General features: G+C 40.8%; 1 protein-coding gene across 1 annotated transcript in view; it reads right to left on the reverse strand.

Annotated features, from left to right (window-relative positions):
* The window catches only part of VWA2 (von Willebrand factor A domain containing 2), a 39,599-nt gene that overhangs the window by 4,951 nt on the left and 15,853 nt on the right, over positions 1-18,795 (reverse strand). The window contains 7 exon segments of the mRNA XM_060241571.1: positions 583-1,161; positions 2,679-2,786; positions 3,409-3,464; positions 6,028-6,160; positions 8,863-8,996; positions 9,426-9,620; positions 18,335-18,444. Of these exon segments, the coding sequence (XP_060097554.1) occupies positions 583-1,161; positions 2,679-2,786; positions 3,409-3,464; positions 6,028-6,160; positions 8,863-8,996; positions 9,426-9,620; positions 18,335-18,444 (1,315 nt within the window).

The following is an 18,795-nucleotide window of genomic DNA, read 5'->3' on the forward strand; positions in this document are numbered from 1 at the left end:
AACACTAATCGTTTAGTGGGCAGTAGCCCCCTAAAGATTTCAAATGAAAGCGAAAATAATTTTGTAGCTCTGTACTTTGGCCCTAGTCAGATTCAGTTCTGAATAAATCCTGACTCCAGACTGGCAACAGTTTGCTAACAGAAGTTCTATTTTTTCCTTGAACTACAAATTGAACAAACATCATAGACAATTCAGCAAATGTTTTACTGTAGACTAGTAGACTTTGTGAACCTTGTTATGAAGTAGTGCCTTTGCTCCTGAGTTCTATTCTCCAAGAACACATCAGGAATACGCATCCTAAGCCCTGACATGGATAGCCCAGGCAAGCCTGATCTTGTCAGATCTCGTAAACTAAGCAAGTACTTGGATGGGAGACCTCCTTGGAATACCAGGACCGGGAGCTAGAGGCAGACTGTATTCACCCTCTTCTCCGAACATCCTCCATGCCCCAGCAGGGGTTGACAGAAGTCACCATGACTTCCAGGCATGCATGCATACACATTTTTTAAAAAGAAATATACATCCTTACAATAGCCTATTAAAAAAATATTGTAGAAATACGGATTAGTACTACAACCTTACCTTGGCTATCTATACTGCAGATCTTTTTCTGGAGATCAGGAATCTTGTTGAACAGATTTTGTGGAGTTGAATAGATAATCGTCTGCTTTGGATTCCCTGTAACTTCATCTAGCTCTGCTCTCAAAAATTCACTGCCAATTGCAATGAGAGAAGTCACTTGCCCTCTGGCATCCTCAGCTGCCTCCACCACTGAATCCTGCGCATTTGAATCTGTAAGCAGGACAACCACACGCGGGAGGTCATTGGGAACATCAGCAAAGGCTGGTGCACTCCTAAATCCATGTTGTGTGATATACCGTAAAGCTTTGCCTGTCAAGGTGCTTCCTCCACTGAATTGCATGGAATCAATGCCCTTCATCAGACTGAGCACATCTGTGTGGTCCCCAGTTCTGACAACCTCCATGACATCACTGCTGTACTGGACCACGCTTACATTTCCTGGAATCTTTTTATGCCACACTGCTTGGAGAAATCTTTTCAGGAAAGCTTTATAACGCAAGAATCCTTCAAGGGTGGTGCTGGATGAACTGTCCACTAGAAAAAGAAGATCCACGCTGCATTCTAGACTCAGCTTAGGTGCTAGAAAAATAAAAGCATCCAAGAAGTAAAACAAAAACAGATTAAGGTCTTTTGGTGCATTTTATATATTTATCATATACATATATCATATATATATCTGCTTCAGCAGCATTCCAGACAATTAAATATAGGCTTCTAGATATTCAAAGCCAGTGCCTGATTGAGGCAGCTGAGAAAACTTGCTCTCCAATACACCTGGGCTTATCTCCGATTCCTGGACAGTTAGCTACTTATTTCATCAGAAGATTCCAAAAAATTCCTTATGAATTAAAGTGATGCCTTTGTAATCTGGAATCTACTGAATCTGTCTTTCATGTTTTATTAGATCCATTCTACACTAAACTCTGAGAAAAACATTTGAATCCCCTTCTCTGTACAAGGGATAGTTTGTCTGATTGTGCCAAGGTTCAGTGGTTACTCTCTAGCCATAATTCTTCACTAACTGCTAATGTTGCCTACTTTCTCCAGTTTGCAATTCAAACCAGAGAAGCTATTATTTGATGTACCGTATTTGACGTATTTTGCCCATTTCTGCACTGTTTTTATCATAATTTATATTTTTGATAGACCAATAAAAGTTGTCTATCTGTCTGGTGAATTCTATCCTATTCACATCATTGAACCTTTCAAAAATATGTTTCTCCTGAATGGAGCAGCAGAAGGAGCCAGGACAGTCCCCAGCCATGGAACCTAGTGGGCCCAGCAGGAAAGATTAATAGTGTAATTACAACTTCAATTATCCTTGCCCCAATTCATATAAACATGGGATCTCTCTGGTTCAGTTGCTCACTTCTATTTATGGTCAAGAGAGCAGGGAAGGAAGAGTGCTAGCTGAAGCCTGCTGACTGTCTTGCTATGAATAGAGTCCTGGCAGGGAGGGGCTACATAACAAATGGGTCAGGCCCCAAGATGTATAATTAGAAATGAATTGCTTGATGCATGTCTTGATAGAAATTCTCAGCAAAAATAGTCCCAGTCCTCTATCATAAACCTCCTTTATATAGAGCGCTAAGAACCTTCAGAAGTGACCTGTGAGTTTGGGTACTGTGGTTTTAGCACTTCCTGTTCAAAAGCTTTCAAACATATTTTATTTGTAAGGGTACAGCTTTGTTTTTTTGCATGCAGAATAAAGCAAAGATGATTTGCAAAACAGGCAGCAAACACATCTTGAAATTAATTATCTTTTTTTCAGCAATCTTTAAACTCTGTACTTAAGTGTACTGACCCAGAAGCAAGTCCATTTGACATAACCTGAAATTACTTCCCAGCAAGCGTTTACTTCCCAGCAAGCCTTAGGTTTTAGACTGAAGCCTCACAACATGATCCTAAATATGTTTGTTCAGAAATGAACCTCAGTTAGTTCAATATAACTTCTGCTTTAAAGTAAGAAATGCAAAATAATCCTTCTTTGTTGGGATACTCAAGCTTTGCCTTTCTGCCTTCTCCATTATAAAACAAACATGACATAGATACCCAGAGCTGCTGTAAGACTGAAGTGCTGGTACACACATACATACCACAATTGACATCTCCTTCAAATCCTACTGGGCAAACACATTGGTAGCCTTCCAATCCCTGTTGAATGCATGTACCTCCATTCTGGCAAGGATGGGAACCACAAGGATCTAGAAATCAGGAAACAGAAAGAAAAGAAAATATGAGATAAGCATTCTGCCAATATTTTAAGTGTAAGCAGGGCTGAGTTCTATGAGAACCCAGCAACACTTCATGCTACATCTAATCAGAATATCTGATTTGTATCCTGCAAGAGCTTATCTTGCCATATAGATAAGCAAAATAAAACTCTGGAAGAGGTCAGCTGCCAGTTGCTTAAGATTAAAAATCACAAAAAGAGCAAAAGACTTTAAATTCTTCAGGTCCTAATCAAGTTACTGGGAAAAGAAGAAAAGCATTAACAAGAAACAATGGAGATTACTTGCCTAATTATATTGGCATATATCCGATGCTGCAGATTCTTTGATGGAGTGGCATTTCCATTTGCAGAAGGAGGGGTGGAAATTTCTATAGATACCACAGTCCGTACACAGGCTCCTGTTTTGCCCCCAACACTGTTCCTGAGAGTCCCACCCATCTCAATTAGTCTGACCCTACTGCACTGAGACTGTGTTGGGTCTTACAGTGGAAAAAAAGGATGTCCCATTGAAGGTGTATCACCTTAATTTTCCTGCTATTTTTCTTTTGAGAAATTTGTACATCTAATTAAAATTTACAATGACCTTCTCTTACCTGGGCACATGGTACGATAACATCTAGATGGATGCTTAATGAAAATGTTCCTCCACCTTAAAAAGAAAGCAGTATAAAACATGAGATAAAATAATATTTAAAGGCTGTACAATGGAAGCAGAAACCAGTAATTCAGATAAATACTACAGGTGGAATTCTGCAGTTATTTGCTTAGGGCTTGATCAAGGGTGTCTCTAAAAAAAAGTTTTTTTCAACATTCCCCCCACCACAAACAGATTTTTTTTGTGCGTGTGTGTGTGTGTGGGGGGGAGAGTCACACAACATCACAAGATCATCCACCTCCAGTTTCCCAGTCCTGCTTTGGCACACTTTTTCTGGGACAATTATAACAAAAGCAGGTTTAGGATCCACATGGATGGGAAGGTGCACATTTCTACAGTTCCTTGACCACACCTGGCACTATTTTCCCTTGTGCTCACCATCTTTCCCACCACCACGGATGGGCTTTTTGCCATTTTTAAAAATCAGTATAGCAAAATACCTAGTAATGATTTTATTAAACAAGCAAAAAGCCCACTAGCAGCAAGCAGGAGGGAAATGACTGGTGTAAGGGAAAAGTACAGGCAAAATCCTCATGCCTTGCCAAGGTTTTGCTGCCTCTGTGAATCAGAGGCAATGTGAGCAAAACAGAGAATGATCTCCATAGGGGAGCAACCTAAATGTGAAGTGTAATGCTTATAATCTAAACCTGGCATCTACTATCGGGATAAACTACAAACTACACAAGGGAATTCATAACTAATTTCTCAATTTGGGGTGTTCTTAAAAAAAAAAACTAAATACAGTCCAAGGGCTGCTAATTTGACTGAGGAGAGGTACATGAAATATTTTACACTTTTCTACAAGATTTATCAGTCAATAAACTGACAGCTCAAGCTGCTATTTCCTCAATAATAGAAGAGAATACATAGATGTGCATATCACGCCTGCTCTTTTCTCCCACATGCAAATGGTAGGGATGGGGTGGATAGGGTTTTGATCAGGAATACAGCTGTGGGGGGACATGCTGCTTCCCCAGTCAAATTAGCAGCTCCTGGCATAACATGGACCTTTATAGAAGGCCTTTGATTTGACATAGAGAAGTGGCAGGAACTGAGACCCTTTCTTTGCCTGCTCCTTCTCCACTGTAGCTTCTCCTTAACCCATAGTTTCTCCTGCAGGATTTCAAATGTATGCTTGCAAAGGCAAAACATATTACATGAAATAACTACACAATCACTAGCTCGATCGCTGATCTTATATAAGCACCACATTTCCTTCTCTCTCCAGCAATCTGAGTAAAAATATATACAATTCTGCCACAACAAAATTAACACATCCAATGACTATTAGTCATATGCCAGTCTATGTTTGATGTAGCTAATTATAACAACAGAATTTTGTTGGATAGGTCAGAATATTCTTTTGTTGTTGTTCTCTACATCTGATCACTTCACACCCATTGTGGACTTCTTGATGTCCTATCGTAGTAGCCAACAGTCTGAGCTGGTCCTTCAAGATACACAAAACTTGCACTTCTGTTATGGGAAACTGACAGGAAAAATCGAAAGGAAATACTAAACCTTTTCAGACCTTCTTTAGTCACAGAAACAAAACCAAAATAAAAAGGATACAAAGATCCATTTTCTTTTCTGTGTCCTTCTCAAAAATATTTTATTCATTGTACAAATTTCCATTACAAAGTTTTTAACAAGTATCCAATTATTTTAAAGGCCTTTGACATTTCTCATATTATTCAAATACATCCTTGTCTCAACATGAGGTGAACTTTCTTGCCCATCCTGCAGCCACTGAGCTGACAATATACCTCAGTGTTTTCAGTTTTCAGGCTGAACACTGACTGCAATATGAGCAGAGACTATTTCCTGCCAGTGATTGAGGCTTTGCCCTATATCAGTGATAATCTTATAACACTGTCAAAATAAGCAAGATAGAAAGGAAGTATTTATTCCAGCCAAAAGTCATGAAAAAATCTGAAGAAACCTCCACTACATTCTAGGGCCAGTTGTGGGTCCAGGTATTTTCCAATCCCACAGAAAACAATCCATTGTGTGTCTGTAAAATACATGACTGCAAGTCTTTCATCTGAATCAACACAACTGGAACAATAAAAAGGAACTGGAGCTAAAATACTATGCTGTTTTTCTAGTTTTGACAGTGACAGTGACATGCTATGACCTGGACAAATCCCTTTGCCACTGTGTCAAGGCTGTAGGGAGTGGGGGGTGGGGAGGAATGAAAAGCTGAAGTCAGATCAATTCCCCTACAGAAAATGGCCACCTTGAGGTGCATACTCTATTGTAAAATGTGGTGGTGTAATGGCAGTGGACTTTCCAGGAAATTGTATGCTGAATTTGAAAGCCATGCAGTCATTGTTTCCTAGTATGTTCCCAAATAGTTTAGTCACTCTTACCTTACTTTTTACCAGCAAAGAATGTGAACAATGTGTTTGTGACAATTACATGCATTAATTTGTTGAACTGTTTATCTGTGTGATATTTTCTTGCAGACTTTTTCTCCCCCCCCCCCAAAAGATAATGCTGTTCTAACTCCCATCTAAACCCACTGAAGTTTTAAGTGATGAAGCTGTTGACTCACTTGTAAAAAGGGCAGAGTGATGCATGCACAGTATTACTGTTCTTTGATCCCTTCCAACAGAAATAGTTTCCAATCAGCACTTTTTCTCTTTCAAGTGTTTTGCGTTCACAAGAATTAGATTCAACCCTGCAACCTGTTGCAAGAAGAGAATAAGCTCATGACGAGCATTTGTAGTCTTAAACCAAATGCATTATCATACCAACGAGTGACTTTGCTATCTTTTAAAGATATAGAAGTAGAATTAAAATCTGTTCCAAGAGCTTACAGGGGTCTTACTACAGGGGTCTTAGTACAGGGCCTACAGTACAGAGCTTACAGGGGTCTTAGTACAGGGCCTACTGTAAGCTCCAGGAGGATTGGCTACATCAGGAGTGTGTGGCCTAATATGCAAAGGAGTTCCTGCTACAAAAAAGCCCTGGCCATGGAGAATCTTTCAGATTTTTTTTTTAGTTCCGCTATGTATGAGAGTGGAATAAAAAGAATTGAAAAGATTTCCCATGACGAAGCTGCACACTATAAGTGTAGGGGCAGTAGAATTATTATATAAAGTTTTATTTCCCTTTGCACCAATTTGTTTCTTCTTTTTCTATCTTTTAACTCAAACAAGACCTCTGGGAAACCTATAAAAACAGCAATAAATGAACTAGTTACTTATTGATAACCCACACAACTGCAGGGTTGTATTTATCAATTACTTTTCAGCATTAAAAGCAGGGCTTTTTTGTAGAAAAAGTTCAGCAGGAACTCATTTCATATTAGGGCACATCCCCTGACATCACCATTGTTTCACACAGGGCTTTTGTGTAGAAAAGCCTAGCAGGGACTCCTTTGCATATTAAGCCACACCCTCTGATGCCAAGCCAGCTGGAACTGCGTTCCTGCTCAAAAAAAGCCCTGATTAAAAGTAATTTATAAAATTATGAAGACAGTATTATGAAATGGAAGACAGTATTATTACTAGCAATACTACTCGTTTACATCTTTTAGTGGAATAGTTGGCTATTAAATGGTCAGGAAGAACCTGCCCTCTTGTCCCCCAGAGCAGCTATTTGAAGATGGGGTGGCTGACTGTTAAAATATTTAAGAAAGTATAATTAGAATAAGATTGTTAAGAGTCTCCTCTGCCATCATGCTACAAGTAATAACCTATAGGGAAAATAGCTCAGCAAAGCCTAGCTAGTATTAGAAAACTCAGGTTTTCTCTTCCTTGGACAATGGATACATAGATAGATGTAATGCTGACCTAGGGATCTTGGAGGGTTGTTTTTTTGCTTTCCTCTGGGCATAGAGCAGGGACCACTGGGGGAAGGGGTGGGAGGTAGTTGTGAATTCCCTGCACCATGCAGGGTGTTGGACTAGATGACCCTTAGAGTCTCTTCCAGCTCTCTGTTTTTTTTGTTTGTTTCTAATCTGTGTTTCATATCTGCAGATGTAGCAAGCAAGTGGCAAATATATGTATATAAGTTAGGCTTGCCAATCCCCAGGTCCCAATGGGGGTTCTTCCGCTTTCCCAGGCTCCTTCCCGCCCCCAGTCAGCTGGCTTCTTCCTGCCCTCAGAGGACCATGTGCCTTTCCACCTCCGGAGGCTTCAGTCTCTGATAAAAGGCTTCCTCTTGGGATGGTGTGTCTGTGTTACTTTGAAGAAGTTGGCAGCAATTCGTGAGTAGAGAGGCCAATCCCTCGCTTCAGAGTCACCAGAAACTGGGTGTGTGTGGGGGGAGGGGCAACGTCTGCTGAGCACTTCATTATTCCCTATGTGGAAATCGATTCTCATAGGGTATAATGGGGAATTGATCTGGAGGTTTTGGGGGCTCTGGGGGAGCTGTTTTTTGAGGTAGAGGCACCAATTTTTCAGTATAGTATCTAGTGCCTCCCCCCAAAGTACCCCCCAAGTTTCAAAATGATTGGACCAGGGGGTCCAATTCTATGAGCCCCAAAAGAAGGTGCCCCTGTCCTTCATTATTTCCTATGGAAGGAAGACATTTAAAAAGGTGTGCTGTCCCTTTAAATGTGATGGCCAGAACTCCCTTGGAGTTCAATTATGCTTGTCACACCCTTGTTCCTGGCTCCACCCCTAAAGTCTCCTGGCTCCACCCCCAAAGTTCCCAGATATTTCTTGAATTGAACCCTAATATAAGTATGGACACAGATACAAGTTCCAGATGTTCGGAAGTTCTTAGAAAGGTTCTAGAAATGATAAATTACTGTTTCTACTGTGTATTTGACACTAAATACTTGACACAGTAAGTACTTCAGCCATTCACAACAGATGATTCCCACATTACAAAGAGGCATTTTGTGTCTACATCTTTTCATGGATTTTAAGAACATAACTAGAGAAATATGTGGAAATTGCTAGGATTGTCAAATGCTATTCTGGAGGTCCTTTCTGGTGGCAAGCAGTGTCAGCATGTAACAGTGATGCTTCCCACCCAGCTGCTCTGGTGGTCTCTTTGTCTCACCTTCCATACTGCATGAGATAGCCTGTCACTGGATTGCTGTAACAGAAAGCAAAAAAGCGGGTGCATGCCTTGTTGAAGCCAGCAGTGTATAAAGCATCACTCTCTTCCTGCCTACAAGCTCCTGAGAGTCTCCAATTTAGCAACTAACAACACTAGAGACAGTCCTTACACAGAACTGACACTTTTAGAGGAAGTGCAGCTTTGTCCTTAAAGGACCAGATTTTTCAACTCAAAACTTTTTTCTTCCTGCCTTATAAGAAAGAAAGAAAAAGGGCCATGCATGTGGAAAAGACCAATCTGACTGCAAGTGCCCCCAAAAGCAGAAGTTAAGGCTTGTTTAACAAAACTGCACAAAGAAACCTGTTGAGCTGACCTGGAAAAGCTGCACTGCAAATTGTGGAACTGGTAAGGGTGGTATAGAAACCATTGGCAGCATCTTCGGTGTCTTCAGCAAAGAGCACATGCCAGTCTGTTGGCTCACTAGCTAGTGTGTGCAGTTCTTCCCATCTAAACATAAATTTGACAGAAAAGTAGGTAAAGCAAAGAAACATAGCAATAACATTATGGCAATTGATTTCATAATTAGTAGAGAACTGGGAGCTATTTAACAAAATGTATCTATCGTATGCATACGGAACTAAAGCAATGCACACAACTTAATATAGGCACTGCTTTCCTGTTCACATTTGCTTATGATGTGGTTTATAACAGTATTGCTTCTGATGTTCACCCTCAAACACAAACATCTTTCTCTGGCTCTTCTTTCTTGCTCAAGTGCATTAAAGTGTCCCTAGCCAGCACAGCTCCCGGCTCATAAACGCTCTCATCTCCATCATGGGCAAGCAACCCAAATCCCACCTCTATTGTAAGGTTGTACTTTTGTCATTGGTTCAGTGGAACATTTAATATCTCTTCTCATGCTAGAAAATCATTTACCTTGGGAAGCTGATTCCCACTGCAAAGACAACAATCCCCTTTTCTTTTAGCTGCTTCGCTGGTATTGTTACACTGCCTTGAGATCTTCCATCAGTCAGGATGATGAGGATTTGGGGCACTGACAAGTTCCTGCCCCCACAGAATCCTTTGTGAAGAATAAACTTCAGGGCACGACCTGTTTCTGTTCTCCCACCTCTGAGGCACAAACAGGAAAAGAACAGGGAGAGATTTTAAAAGTATTAATATTGCTGTATTTAGAAGAGTCCCATGGCGCAGAGTGGTAAAGCTGCAGTACTGCAGTCCTAAGCTCTGCTCACGACCTGAGTTCGATCCTGGTGGAAGCTGGGTTCAGGTAGTCAGCTCAAGGCTGACTCAGCCTTCCATCCTTCCGAGGTCGGTAAAATGAGTACCCAGCTTGCTGGGGAAAAAGTGTAGATGACTGGGAAGGCAATGGCAAACCACCCCATAAACAGTCTGCCGTGAAAACGTTGTGAAAGCAACATCACCCCAGAGTCGGAAATGACCAGTGCTTGCACAGGGGACTACCTTTTTACCTTTATTTAGTTTCCACAGGTATGTCTCTCTTTCCCAGAGATGAACCAAAAATATAACTCATTTGAGAAGCAAAGAGGTTTTTACTGAGAGAAGCAAGGGTTTTGTTTTATGCACTTCATATGTGAAAATAAAATAAGCACAGTAGTGCACATGCCAAAAATAAAATAAGATGAAGAAAAAGAAAAAAGGAAAGACAGGACCTTATAAGAAATTTGTACAGGACAAACTATGATTCCTCGTTCTTCAGTGTTTCTGTTGCTTTCTTTGTTTCTGCCCATTTGCTGATAGCTACAGACATATATAATTTCCACAAAAGAAATATGTCAGAAAAGTAAGTAAAGCACAGAAGCACAGCAGTAATTTAACAGTCATAACCAACAAGCCATTACCATCATTTAAGACAAGGGTAAGCAACTTTGTTGCCCTGATAGCCCCCCAAACCTGCAATGCCACCCTCTGAAGATGTTGGTGTGCTGGGAAACAAAGAAGATGGGTGAAAGCAAAGAGTAAGTTAAGCCACAGCATCTCTCCTCATACCCTTGAGCAGAGAATTGGCCCAATATGTCAAGCAAAACAGCCTAAAACACCAGTGTTCAGCAAGCAGGATGGGATTTCTTATGGCTGATTTAGGGCCTAACTACCAATTAGACTCAAACTAAACTGCAGTGACTTCTCTCTGTCCTACAAAAGCCACTCTGGGAGCAGGTACTTAACTCTGTCTCCCCTTTCCACACATGAGCTTTCAAATACATGTCTGACAGCAGTTTCTTTCTCCCAGTTTCCCTGGTCCTTTTGCCGACTTGCTACTCCTCACACACTATAGTGACCCAGACTCTAGGTATAGTTCACCTAGATGGCAGGAAAAGTAGACAAAAACATTGAGGCAGGGAGTTATAGGACCACTTTCTGCTAATACATCTCCCAAGCCAACTGGTACACTTTAAAGCAGGTGTGGCCAAATTGTGGCTCAGGAGCCACATGTGGTTCTTTCATATATATTAAAGCCCCCACCGTCCCATCAGCTGGCTTGGAGAAGGCATTTGTCTCTTTAAATCATTTCTCCAAGCCAAGCCAGCCAGATTTTGGAGAATGCAGAAAACAAAATTATTCCAGAGGGCACTTTAATAAAGGGAATATGGTCAGAATGGCATTTTCAATACAGAGAACTAGGCTGCTGTGAAAATTAGACCGATTTTGCACTAGGCTTGTTTGATTTCACACAAGCTGCTGCAGTGCTGCGACTTGCCCCTCCTCTTTCCTGTGGCAAACAGAAACTGGTTTTCAGAGGATCTTGCTTGCTGCAAAAAAGAGGCGAGGCAAGTCACAGTCCTGCAGCAGCTTGTGCAAAACTGGACAGAAGCACCGGAGATAAAAGGGCTCTGAGACCAGAATAAGCCTAGTGAGAAATCAGTCTTAGTTGTTCGGAGGGCATTTTTACAATGAGAACAGGATTCTAACTTTAATGTCTAATTTTTTAGGCAGCTTTATTCTTGGCAATGTTTATTGTATGTATTGTGCATTGTCTTTTAATCTTGCAACTGGGGGGTTGTTTGTTGGCGCTGTTTCTAAAATGTATTACACTGTTTTTATTGCATTGGCTTCTTGTTCTGTAACCTCTCTTGAGTCTTAGTGAGAAAAGTGGACTATACATGAAGTAAATAAATAGACATCATCTCTTGGTGAGCACAAAAATCAAGGGATGACTTGTATAAAGAAACCAACAGATGAAATACCAGAAACAATATTTTTCATTGAGAAAGGTTCACACATTCATAAATCACCAAGTGATGAAATATCCAGTTAGATAAGGCTGTATTTCAACCTCTTGCTTGTAAGGTTTGTTGTGAGATGAAATTTAAAAGCTCAAGAATCCACCTCAAGTGCAATTTCCTCTCTGCCCACATACTTCTATACTGTTCCTGAGAACTCACGAATTTCATCTGCAGATCCTTGAGAGTACTATAAAATATTTTGGCCATCACACAGTTTGATTGCATCCTTGCCACACAGGGGATTTGAACTAAAAATAATAATAATGGAAGTTTTTAAATGTTAAGTTAAAGACAAACTAAAGAAAAAGACTGATGGTGTCAGTATTCTTTATACATAAAAGATGTTACCATAAAGAAGGTAGGGAAGAGTGGATGGAGATTAGAAAAAATAAAATGTAAAACATACTAATACCTAATATCTATGTAAGGAGAAAATTAGTAGGATAGTTCCAGCAACTATGGTAAATAATAGGTTTGTTTGCCCATATTATTATTTGCCTGGAGTCTTATTCAGTAGACTGAAAACTGATGTTTTCTTCAGTTGTTGGTATCTCTAACATTTTCTGATAGGCTCCTGAGCTGAATATTTTGCTTCCTATAATTCTTAGCTACCTCTCCTGCAGCCTACTTAAAGTGGTAGCTTTGGAACAGTTATCTTTGATTTTATAGCTATTGCAGAACAAAGGCAAAAGTTCACTTACAGTCACTGTTCTGATAAATTTTATAATTAAATTTTGGATGGAGAAGAGACTTTTCCATCTGTTTTCCTAATCCTGTCCTGGGAGTTCTTAATATACCCCATTTATGATTACTGCCTCTTCCATTTCAATTAAAAGGGGCTGTGGGAAAGGCAAAATTGTAGAAATCTGTCTTTAGAGTATCATGTTCTTTACTGTAACATGCATACACTTTTTTATTTATGCAGTTCTAAAATAACCCCCCTTCATTTCTTTATTTCCTGCTGTATTAAGTAGTTTGATCACATTCATGCTTTGTGTTCCTTAGTTCTTTTATCTATATACTTCTCTTTGTACCAGCCTATAATTCTCAGTGCTCTAAACTACTGGCAGACTTGCTTTGATCTTTTTTAGGAGCCTCCTCTATTCTACGCTCTATCTCAATCTGTGCCAGGAATGTATTAACAATTTCCAAGCAGCACTCATAGCTTCCCTGTGGGGGATGGGTTGCCAGATCCAGGCTGGGAAACTTCTGGAGATTTGGGGGGTGGAGTCTAGTGAGGGCGGGGACTTCAGTGGGATACAATACCATAGAGTTCACCCTCCAAAGCATCCATTTTTTCAAGGGGAACTGATCTCTGTAGTCTGCAGATGAGCTGTAATTCTGGGAAATTCCCAGGTCCAACCCGGAAGCTGGCATCCCTATCTGATAACGACCTATGAAAGTCCAGAAACATACCATGGTCAAGGCCAGAATTTGGAGGTAGATCACTGGTAGAGAAGTAGCTTGCAGTTGCCTGATATTGGGGACATGAAAGGAGAAGGCTATGCAGGCAAGCCATCCATGTAGGAAAGGTAGGTTGGCAGCATAGTGAGCTGTTAATAGCCCCAGGCAAGTAAGAAGCTGTGGCTGCCTCACAAACTGGGTGTGCGTGGGTTCCAGTGGCACAGCTGGAGGGGGAAAAGGAAAAGAGCTGGCAGAGGAAGGTGGTGAGTAAGTGAGGAGTCGGTGGAGAAAGAGGAACTGGAAGTTGAACACCTGATCACCCTCCCTTCCACCCTTGCTGGGTGGGAGAAGTATGATTTTTTTTTCATCCTAAAGCAAAAGGTTTAATTAAGTTAAACCTTTAAGATCCTTCTCAAGATCTCTTCTGCAAACTGAGTTGTTAACGTTTCCATCAGCCCTGCTCCTATGACTTTAAGAGCAGCTTGTTCTGCAGACATTAATACTGATTTCCACATTAGTTTTGTTTTTTTTTAAAATCATGCCAGTTGTTTTACTCATGGTCAACAGATCCCCTGACTCACTCATTATGAGCAATTTTTCATGGTACAGCTCAACCCACATTTTAGGTGGTTTGCAAAAGGACGCATAAGTACACCTTCTGTTCATGGGGGAAAAGAAAGAGTAATACAGCCTTCTGCCAGGACCAAAGACCTTTCTTAGGCAAAGAAAGATAAACTGAGCGGGGCAATAATGTGTGCAAGTCTCCAGAAACTCCCATTCAGAACACTTGCTTTCCTTGAAGTGCCAGCAGGCATCCTAGGTATTTTGATCATGTATATATGTATATTTTTCATCTCAAACCAAGATGAAGGAGGTTATCTCTTTTAGAGCTGTCAACATTCTCTTTTCTTTGTTAAAGGAATTTCAGCACATGTCTAGGTTCCAGTTATACACTATTGTTTGATAACCTGCTTTCAGTTACATTTCAACAACAGCCAAAGACTGTACTGTTTATATCCTGATTTTTCTTGGAACTTTAAAAACTAACTCCAGTCCAGCCATGGGCTTAGTGTCTGAGAGATCCCCAAAGTAGCATTTGGGTCTATACGAACTGAAAATATACCCAAAAAACACCTTATTGGTATTTTTCAGGTATATTTTGACATCCCAAATGTATCTGGGATTTTTCAGGAAAACCAACCACCCCACCCCCTCCCCCCAAAAAATGGATATATAGTGAATTACTGACAAACCCAAACAACAGCTGAGCTGTTTGGAGGCTTTCTTCTGAAGACTCTTTAAACAGGGGGTATTTAAAGAGACTGAAGAAGACAGCCCACAAAACAGCTGGGGGGGGGCACTCTCCCTACCAATTAAACTGGGCCTCTTTTGGACTTTTCAACCAAGCTGCCAAAGAGAGCCCCTGTGCAGCCTGGGAGAAGAGTTCTCCATGCAGGATCAGCTGCTTGGTGGGCTCTGTTGGGCAGTTCAGTTTGAACCGGTCTGCCCAGTAGTGCCGTCTTTCAGCTGCTTTTTTTTTCTTTGTATTTTTCAGTTGGGGTCTATTAGAACCCAACCCCCCCCTTGGGATTTCTGAAAATCCAAATACTTTACCAGTATTGGAGTTCATTTTTGGGGGGGGGGCAATTTTTTCCCAGGTTCAATAGACCTGAACTGAAAAAGAGAGAGAGAGAAAATTGCACACCCCTACCCCACAGTGATATTGATGAATTAAAACTTCGTTGCACAGGTACCCTGTGTAAATTAACAACTGTGGAAGAAAGCAGTTAAATTGCATTCTGCTGCTGCTCAGAAGTTAGACTAAAATGATCTCAGCTGGTAGGATAATGTTTGTAAAATGAGTGGTTACAAAAACCAGTTTATGGCATTTATGTCTTCATATGGAAATCAACTTCAGATAAACTCCCTTGAAATGTAAATGAATAATTGGTCTAAATGATAACAGCCCTATCCTTGAAGTATAGAGCAATATCACATAAAGGAATACAGTATAAAGCCTTGGGACAGACAGACAGATAGATGGATGGATGGAGCACCCTTCGTATGAGGAAGGACTAAAGAGACTGGTACTTTTCAGTTTAGGAAAAAAGAGGACCCAGGGGGACATAATAGAGGCCTCTCCCCATATAAGCCCCATAGGACTCTATGATCCACAAACCAATATCTCCTGGTGGACCCTGGCCCCAGGGACATCCATCTCAATTCAACCTGGTGGAATGAACTTCCATTAGAGATCAGAGCCCTGCAGAACCTATTACAGTTCAGCAGGGCCTGTAATATAGAGCTCTTCTGCCAGGCCTTTAGTTGAGGCAGAGGGCATTCAACTTTATATTTGGCCTCTCCTACAGTCACCCCAGGTTCAAGTGACCACTTGGGCCCAATTGGGTGAATATCTATTGAGGGGCTGGATAAATTTCAAAGAAGATGGCACTGTTCAAGTCTCCATGCACACTACGGTAAGGAAGAAAACAAGGATATCTACTGAGGAACTGATTAGTTTTAATGCTGATATTCTGATTATTTAAGATACATTATAATTAGTTAATAGTTTTATTGTGTGTTTTTATCGTGAAATCTGCTCTGAGCCTGCTAGTGGGTAGGACAGGATATAAATGGAATAAAATAGATTAGATTAGATAGATGATAGACAGACAGACAGAAAGAAAGAAAATTATGCATGGGGCAGAGAGAGTAGATAAAGAGAAATTTCCCCTCCCTGTTCTGAAATACTAGAATCTGGGGACACACAATGAAGTTTACAGGCAATAAATTCAGGATGGACAAAAGGCAGTATTTCTTTACTCAGTGAACAATTAAATTGTGGAATTTGCTGCCAGATATTGTAGTGATAGCAATAAAGCATAGCTTATTTTAAAAGGGGGTAAGAGGGATTAATGGGGGATCAGCCCATCAATGGCTACTAGCCATGATGACTAAAGGAAACCTCCACATTCTTTTAATATGATTGCTATGCATAATGTTATCAACTTCAGGTTGGAAAATTCCTGGAAATTTGGGGGCAAAGCCTGGGAAGGTTGAAATTCAGGGAGCTCAGCAGGGATGTGGTGCCACAGAGTCCACTTTCTTGAAGTTGTCATTTCCTCCAAGGAAACTTATTTTTGTAGTCTGGAGATTAGCCATAATTCGGGAAATTACAGGCCAGTCCGTCTGACTTCAATACCGGGAAAGTTGGTAGAAATCATTAACAAAGAGAATGAGTAGGCACATTGATGAACACAAGTTATTGAGGAAGACTCAGCATGGATTCTGTAAGGGAAGATCTTGTCTCACTAACCTTTTAGAGTTCTTTGAGGGGGTGAACAAACATGTGGACAAAGGGGATCCAATTGATGTTGTTTACCTTGACTTCCAGAAAGCTTCTGATAAAGTTCCTCATCAAAGGCTCTTTAGTAAGCTTGAGAGTCATTGAGTAAAAGGACAACTCCTTGTGGATCAAAAACTGACTAATTAATAGGAAGCAGAGAGTGAGTATAAATGGGCAATTTTTGCAGTGGAAGATGGTAAGCAGTGACGTGTCGCAGGGCTCAGTACTGGATCCCATGCTTTTTAACTTGTTCATTAATTATTTGGAGTGGGGAATAAGCAGTGAAGTGGCTAAATTTCCAAATGACAGGTGGTGAAAAACAGAGAGGATTGTGAGGCACTCCAAAGGGATCTGTCGAGGCTGGGTGAGTGGGCGTCAGCGTGGCAGATGAGGTTCAGTGTGGCCAAGTGCAAAGTAGCTATAAATACAAGTTGATGGGGCGTGAATTGGCAGAGACTGACCAAGAGAGAGATCTTGGGGTTGGGGTAGATAACTCACTGAAAATGTCGAGATAATGTGCGATTGCAATTTAAAAAGGCCAACGCCATGCTGGGAATTATTAGGAAGGGAACTGAAAACAAATCAGGCAGTATCATAATGCCCCTGTATAAATCGATGGTGTGGCCTCATTTGGAATACTGTGTACAATTCTAGTCACTGCACCTCAAAAAAGATATAGCATTGTAAAAAGTGCAGAAAAGGACAATTAGAATGATTAAAGGGTTGGAACGCTTTCCCTATGAAGAAAGGTTAAAATGCTTGGGGTTCTTTAGCTTGGAGAAATGTCAACTGTGGAGTGACATGATAGAGGTTTACAAGATTATACATGGGATAGAGAAGTAGAGAAAGACGTACTTTTCTCCCTTTCTCACAATACAAGAACTCATGGGCATTCAATGAAATTGCTGAGCAGTTGGGTTAGAACTGATAAAAGGAAGTACTTCTTCACCCAAAGGGTGATTAACATGTGGAATTCACTGCCACAGGAGGTGGTGGCGACTACAAGCATAGACAGCTTCAAGAGGGGAATGGATAAGCATATGGAGCAGAGGTCCTTCAGTGGCTATTAGCCACAGCTTATCGTTGTAACTCTCCGTCTGTGGCACTGATGCTCTGTATTCTTGTGGTTGGGGGCGTGCACAGTGGAAGGGCTTCTAGCCCCACTGGTGGACCTCTTGATGCTACTTGGTTTTTTTGGCCACTGTGTGACACAGTGTTGGACTGGATGGGTCATTGGCCTGATCCAACATGGCTTCTTTTATGTTCTTATGAGATAACTCCAGGCTGCACCAGGAAGTTGACAACCCTAGATGGGCAGCACCATCAGGAGAAGATTCTGCCCTGTATTGTTCTGGCCAACACCTGTGTGAAACAGCATACTGGACTAGACGGACTGATCCAGCAGGGCTTTTAAGTCACCTTTTTAAACCTATTGATGTCAAGGGATTAAGAAGGGTATAACTCCACTTAGCACAGTACTCTATATGGCCTGGCGGATGAACAATAGAGGGATGAAACACCTCAGCTTTTGTGTTATGACTAGAAGGGTGACTCTGTTATTTTCCAGCATTGGATGATATTTATTTTTTCTATTCCTATTAAATTTTTCCTTTGCTCTGTTGTTATTAATAGACACTCATAATAATCTCAAATTGCAACTGATTTATGGCAATCCTATTGAGTTTTTAAGGCAAGAGATGAATAGAGGTGGTTTGCCATAGCCTGCCTCTGCATAGCAACCCCAGACTTTCTTAGTGGTCTCCCATCCAAGTACTAACCAGGGCTGACCCTGCTTAGCTTCCAAGATTCACATCAGGGCATAATAATCTTACTTGAAAATAATCTTCTTGAGTCTGTCTTTTATCTCCTGCTTGGTGAAATACACATCCAGGGGAAATTCTAAGTGAGGAGTATTGCTGAATTGTATGGCTCCCACTCTGACCTGAAAGTACAGAAGAAGTTTCTTAAAGCTGATTTAAATGTACACTGCCTTTACAAGTATAAAAAGAACAAAAATGGAAATGGAACAAGTTAAACTCTCTACTAACTACTTACCAGAAATACAATACTCAGGTTTCTTATATTTTCACATATCTGTAGAACAGGCATGAACAAGTATTTCCCTGTTTTTACATGGCACGCCAGGAGGGCTGCAGTTAGAGTTGCTAGATCTCACGCTTTGGCTCTGAGATTTAAGTTTTGAGTTTATTCAGTACATCAGGGCAGCAGGTTGAAACCTCAAAGCTGTAAGCTAGCTAAAACATATTATGGCTTCTTTTAAGACTTCTGTAAA

The sequence above is a fragment of the Heteronotia binoei genome, chromosome 6 (genome assembly GCF_032191835.1).
Source record: "Heteronotia binoei isolate CCM8104 ecotype False Entrance Well chromosome 6, APGP_CSIRO_Hbin_v1, whole genome shotgun sequence".
Classification (NCBI taxonomy): Eukaryota; Metazoa; Chordata; class Lepidosauria; order Squamata; family Gekkonidae; genus Heteronotia; species Heteronotia binoei.